The sequence below is a fragment of the Nematolebias whitei genome, chromosome 5 (assembly GCF_014905685.2).
Source record: "Nematolebias whitei isolate Nwh7 chromosome 5, NemWhi1, whole genome shotgun sequence".
NCBI lineage: Eukaryota > Metazoa > Chordata > Actinopteri > Cyprinodontiformes > Rivulidae > Nematolebias > Nematolebias whitei.
The window spans coordinates 1,972,566-1,979,391 of NC_056502.1; the positions used below are offsets into that span (position 1 = coordinate 1,972,566).

Consider the following 6,826-nt stretch of genomic DNA (forward strand, 5'->3'; position numbering starts at 1 on the left):
CACCTGGACAGGTCTCCAGTCCATCACAGGGACACCTGGACAGGTCTTCAGTCCATCAAATGGACACATCGAGACAAACAACCATTCTCTCTCTCTCACCTACAGACAATTTAGAGTTACCAGTCCAACATGCATGTTTTTGGTCTGTGGGAGGAAACTGGAGTACCTGGAGAAAACCCACGCAGCACGGAGAGAACATGAAAACTCCACCCAGAAAGGCCCCAGACCAGGATTTGAACCAGGGACCTGCTTGCTGAGAGGCAGCAGCTCATCAGCTTTATTTATAGAGCACTTTAAATCCCGACAGGACCAAAGTGCTGTGCTCAGTCAGAACCAGAGTGTGCTCCTCAGAGGAATCATCTGAGGGAGAAGTTGGTTTTTCATTCAACTCACTCAGACTGGGATGAGATGTTAAAATCTAGAAGCTTCATTTGATCATTGAGGTGCTCCTAAAGAAGACTTTAACTCTAACTGGTCGTCCTTCAGACTCACCTCCTGACCACAGCAGGTCTTTGGTTGCATCCACAGATCCGTTGTGTGGTTCTGGTTGGATCTGCAGCAGTTTGCACATCAGAGGGTAGATGTGGATGCTGTCGAACGGCTCAGACACAAAGTTCTTCTTGAAGCTCGGTCCGAAAGCCCTGAAGATGGTCTTCATGTCCATCTCCCCGTTATGGAAGCCATGATCGCCCTTGTTCACATAGACAATGAGCCTCTGTGTAAAGAAAAAAGAGAGAAGTTGAGTTTCAGGTGGAAAACTGAAGATCTACGACCTCTTATGGTGCTCCAGGTTCAAATGCAATGAGGAAAATAAATATAAGGAGCCACTTGAATGTTTAAAATGAACGAAAATAAATCACGTTAAGATAGAAATAGTATCAAATGAAAACTATCCAATTTTAACAATTCATTTAAGGAAATTAGGTCGGTTTGTTCTCTAGTAGTCTAAGTCTATAGCAGCATAACAAGCCGACCCTAACTATAGGATTTATCAAAAAGGAAAGTCTTCAAACTGGACAATGTGTCAGCCTCATGGACAGAAACTGGAAGTTGGTTCCACAAGAGAGGAGCCTGAGAACTGAAAGATCTTCCTCCCATTCTGCTGCTGGAAACTCTAGGAACCACAAGTAAACCTGCAGTCTGAGAGTGAAGTGCTGGAACAATAAGATCTGTAATATCAGATGGAGCTAGGTTGTTGAGAGCTTTGTAGGTTAGAAGTAAGATTTTGAATTCTATTCTGGATTTGACAGGGAGCCAATGGAGAGAAGCTAAAACTGGAGAGAGATGATCTCTCCCAGTAACTCCAGTTAAGACTCTGGCAGCAGCATTTTGGATCAACTGAAGACGTTTTAAAGAAGTATTTGGACACCCAGATAATAAACCATTGCAATAGTCCAGTCTAGACGTGACAAATGCATGGAGCAGTTTTTCTGCACCATCTTTAGATCAGATGTTTCTAACGTTAGTGATATTACGCAGGTGGAAGAAGGAGGTTCTAGTAACGCAAGATCCAGGAAGGAAAGCCAGAATAGAGAACTATAAAATCCTTCTGGTCTTCTAGTGAAACGTTCATCCACAAGGATTTAATCATGTCCTCCTTCACTACAACAGACCGGATCTAGGACCCCCACCCACTTCCCACTCCACACGCATATATATTATGTCAATTTATGTTGCTTTGCTGTGGTAGATTTTTTATTTTTTCTTTATGCCTCACACCGTGCCCTGTCTAGGACACGGTGTGAGAGATCTTTTTTTTTTTATACCTCCTTATGTTGTTTCCCCTTTTTCTTATCCAAGCAATAAGGGCAGCGCTTCTTAGAAGCTGCAGCCCCTGTACACCACACACAGACCCTTTCCAAAAAATTAGATCATCATGGAAAAGTTGTTTAACTTCCATAATTCCATTTAAAAAGTTCATCTTTAATAGATGATAGATTCAGGGCCCACAGTTTAAACTATTTCAAGTATTTGTTTATTTTTTTACATAATTTGATCTTCCAGCTCATGAAACCCACAAAAACAGGATTAAAAAAGTGATAATACTGTGGAGACATCAGTCCAGATGTTGCAGGACATGAATGTTTTAAACTGAGTGTGACATGAATCATCTACTAAACTCAAAGCACCTGCACAGGTTTCCCCAGGTGTCATTAAATTGTCTCAGTTCTGTTCAATATGGTGAAGACTGCAGACAGAACATCTGTCCAGAAGACCATCATTGAGACCCTCCATAGGATGGGTAAGACACAAACGTTCATAGCTAAAGAGGCTGGCTGTTCATAGAGTGCTGTGTCCAAGCACATCAATGGAAAGTCTAGTGGAAGGACAACATGTGTCAGGAGAAGATGCACCAGCAACAGAGATGACCATGGGCTTCAGTGGATCATCAAACAGAGAAGATCCAGAATCTGTCAGAGATCCAGAAAGAGTGGAATGAGGCGGAGTCACAGCTTCAAAAACCACCACATTCAGACTCATCCAGGAGATGGACTACAACTGTCGGGTTCCTCGGTCCTCTTTGCAGATGAAAGTAAAGTGTCTTTCATTCAGAAATCAAGGGTTTGGAGGAAGAAGGGTGAGGAACAGAACCCATACTGGTGGAGGTCCAGTGTGAAATGTCCACAGTCAGTCTTGATCTGGGTGCAGTGTCCGGTGCAGGTGTTGGTAAACTCTGCTTTCTTCAATCCAAGGTCACTGCAACAGTCTACCAGAATGTTTTAGAGGACTTCATGATTCCTTCTGCTGAGGATCTGTATGGAGATGCAGAGTTCATCTTCCAGCAGGATCTGGTCCCTGCCCATGCTGCCAGAAGCACCAGAACCTGGTTTGATGCAACAGTGCCTGACTGGCCAGCCAACTGGTCGGACCTAAACCCCATTGAGAATCTACGGGGTCTTCTCGAGAGGAACATGAGGAGCACCAGAGCAACAACAAAGAAGATCTGACATCATGAAGGAAATCTGGGCTTCCATAACTCCCAGTCTATGCCACAGGCTGATTGTCTCAACGTCACATCGAGGCAGAGATTAAGACAAAGAGATTCACAACCAACTATTGAAGATTGACATATTGATTGGTTTTTGATTTTGTTCTGATCCTAATTTATTTATTTATTTCTGCAAAAACTGAGAAGTGTGGACTGATGTCTTCACAGTATTTTAATTTTTTTTAATCCTGTTTTTGTGGGTTTCATGAGCTGGAAGTTCAAATTATGTAAAAAAATAAATAAATACTTGAAATAGTTTAAATTGTGGGCCCTGAATCTATAATCTATTAAAGATTAACTTTTTGAATGGAATCGTGGAAGTTAAACAACTTTTCCATGATATTCTAATTTTTTGGAAAGAGTCTGTATATTAAATGTTCTATAGCAGCATAACAAGCCAACCCTTTATCAAAAAATAAAGTCTTAATCCCAGTTTTAAAACTGGACAATGTGTCAGCCTCATGGACAGAAACTGGAAGTTGGTTCCACAAGAGAGGAGCCTGAGAACTGAAAGACCTTCCTCCCATTCTGCTTTTGGGTGTCGGTCCAGTCGGGTGTCAGACCAGTGGAGTGTTGGACCTGTGTGTGTGTCCATGTGGGTCGGACAATCAAGACGCTCATTCAACTTTGTTAATCTTTAACCCTAACTGAGTTAGTGATGGAGGCATAAAAACATCTTTGGTTGAATACGATGATGATAACCTGATCCTCCTGCTGCCCTTGGGTCAAACTGGCCCACGAGGCCTCAGTTTGAAGACAGAGTCATTGTGGGTCATTTTGACCCAAGGGCAGCAGGAGGATCAGGGTGAAACTTACAGAATTCAAGTTGAACCCCAGGTCGGCCATGACCACGATGGGAGGCAGACGCTCACTCTTGCCCAAGTGGAAACTCTCAGGAATCTCGTGTTTCTTGTAGACCGTCAGATTTGGTGCGTTGGACAGAGCGTCAACAACCTCCTGCTCCTTACCCGGTCGTGGAGTCAGGATACCAAACCCACCGTAGTCGAGGATCTCAAAGCTGGCAAGTTTGAGGAGGTTTAGATACTTGTTGAGGATGATCTCGTCCACCTGCGGCCTCTTCTTGACCGTGGTCATGCCGTGGTCTGAGGTGATGATGACATTTAGGCTGTCGGCCAGATTGTGACGATCGATGGCCTCTCTCAGGTAACCAATGATGTCATCAATCTGCCGGATGATCTTCTTCCTGTCTGGGTGGTCTGGCCCTTTGGCGTGGCCCACGTTATCGGGTTCACCGAAGTACAGTGTCACCAGGTGGAAATCCTCTTGTGAGAACCAGCTCATCACCATGTCGATGTTCTGACGCCACTCAGTCACGTTGTCATCAGGATGACCGACCTCCGCAACCAGAACTCTGTTGACTGCTTGACCTCTATAAGAGGCTCCGCCCCCCGGGAAGAAAACTGAAGCTGTTTTCAAACCCTGAAAAGAAAAGATGTTAAGCAAAGATCAGTTGAACTCCTCTGTTTGGATTATGATCCAAACTTTTACTCTTTTGACCCTAAACTTTGTAGTTCTGTTGGACATCTGGAGCAACAAGTAAGTGTGCTCTTTAGATCGGTTCTTTCTGACCCGGGAGTCTTTCATTTAGTGAAGCTGAGCAGTGACCCACCTGGTTTTGGGCCGTGATCCATAACGGCAGCACTCCATTGTCCCACCACTCGGATCTCTTCAGGGTCTGTTTGTGAGGAACTTTCAGGTTCGTGGTGGTGTTGAACATCATGTTGTGGACGACTTCATGGTCCTCCACCCATCTGCCTGACGGGGACACAGAACCATTCAACTCTGATCTGTGGACATGTTCCTGAGCCCAGAACAGAACCAGTCCTCCTGGGTCTAACACAGCGAGGTGCAGACCAAGACCAAACCAGGTTTTGATGGAGATTAAAGTCTTTATTCAGGAACTTTATTCTGAAATTGTTTCAGTAGGTTTAGACAGACTGCTGAACCTGTGCCCATCTTTACTTCTAACGTCTCAGACTGACCTTCAGATTATCAGATTATACCATACCATACCAATTTATTTATAAAGCATTATCAGTTCATCAGTTCCTGAATGTTCCTCCTGGTTCTGATCTGGACCTCTGAATGTTGTTGCCCCTGGAGCAACATTTTTATTTTCTCTTTTCATAGAAATGGTTTCATTTCTTTAAACATTTGCTCTGTTTTCAGTGTTCACTCGTAAATAAAATGTGTTTGAGATTTGCTGATTATTATAATCTGAGTTTAATTAGTTTTTTTCAGAGTTGTTGTAATTTAACCATCAGAGTGACCTTAACATCTTTATTTAAAAATGAAACGATGTTCATAAAACAAACAGATAACGAGTGTTCGCTTCAGGTGGTTGTGAGAAACACAGCGCTGCTTTTTGTGTGTGCTTTTGCAGATGATGTGATGTTTTATAACGGATGAAGATGACAAATCTGCTCATGTTTAATCCTCGTTGTCCACCTGTGGTCTCACCAGTGACCAGTGGTGCTGATGGTGGGTCCTAGTTTAGATCGATACCTCTCAGCTCCACACTGAATACACAACTCAATACAACACCTGGAAACACAACTCATCTCAACACCTGGAAACATAACTCAACACCTGGAGACGAAACTCAATTCAACACCTGGAAACACAACTCAACAAAACACCTGGAAACACAACTCAACTCAACACCTGGAAACACAACTCAACAAAACACCTGGAAACAACTCAACACCTGGAAACATAACTCAACACCTGGAGACGAAACTCTATTCAACACCTGGAAACATAACTCAACACAACACCTGGAGACACAACTCAACTCAACACCTGGAAACACAACTCATCTCAACACCTGCTGCTGTGAGTCACCTGTGTGAGTTGTCTCTGCAGACATTTTCTGATCTGAATGAACAGATTTTATATCCGATGAACAGAACCTGAAATACCTGACATGAAGCCCAGACGCTGTCCACCGGCATTATTGTTACAGTTATACTACAGTAGTACTAAAGTTGTACTGCAGTAATACTACAGTAGTTTTAATTTTTTACTGTTGACAACATAGGCGTGTGGTGGGTACCGGTGATGGTGGTGAAGTGGGACGGGGAGGTCATGGTCAGCATCGGGGGGGTGATGTATTTGGCCTTGACCCCGTCCAGAGCCATCTGGTCCAGGTTTGGCGTGTCCACGTCCTGGTCGTAGTCCCACCTGAAGCCGTCGAAGGACACCAGCAGCAGCTTCTTCTTGTCCTCGCTCTTCTTCAGGGGCGTAGAAGTGACACAGAGCCCCGCCATGAGCACGAGGAAGAGCTGCGGCCTCATCTTCATCTTCACGGTGACTGCCTGCCGATCAGCCTGGCCTCACCTGTTCAGGTGAGTCTGGTTAATGTGTGACTGGCTTTGACTGATAAAGACGTGCTGATGAAGGACGAGACCTTCGACTGTGAGCTGATGGACCTCATCAGGACTGAGTTCACTCCTGATAGCAGCTCTGAAGTCTCAGAGGAATAAAACTCACTCAACACCTGATTCTTTAATATTTTATTGTTTGATTTATTTCCCAACTTCAGAGTTCGACTCCTCTGAAGCCTCATCAACAGTCTGACGTCAGAAAATCGTATTAAAAGTTCTTGAGTTTTTTCATTCGTGTTGGTTTTATATTGTTTTAAATCATGTTTCATGAGGAGACTGGATATTTTGAGAAGAACCAATAAATAAAAGTATTGTTATTAAAGTCAATCCTTCGGTTGTTTTCTGGTTTTGTGGTGAAATGATTTTGTCCCAGCTGATTAAACCTGAAGTGAAATAATTGCAGATATAAAAAGTCATTTTTATTAAATGT

General features: G+C 43.5%; 1 protein-coding gene across 1 annotated transcript in view; it reads right to left on the reverse strand.

Annotated features, from left to right (window-relative positions):
* Positions 1 to 6,322, reverse strand: part of zgc:153896 (uncharacterized protein LOC569930 homolog) — a 7,411-nt gene extending 1,089 nt beyond the window's left edge. The window contains exons 1-4 of the mRNA XM_037676057.1: positions 6,066 to 6,322; positions 4,620 to 4,765; positions 3,806 to 4,429; positions 493 to 715 (exon numbers count right to left, since the gene is read on the reverse strand). Coding sequence (XP_037531985.1) covers positions 493 to 715; positions 3,806 to 4,429; positions 4,620 to 4,765; positions 6,066 to 6,312 — 1,240 coding nt within the window. The 5' untranslated portion in view covers positions 6,313 to 6,322. The remainder of the gene's footprint in view (positions 1 to 492; positions 716 to 3,805; positions 4,430 to 4,619; positions 4,766 to 6,065) is intronic.
* Between the last annotated feature and the right edge of the window lie 504 nt (positions 6,323 to 6,826).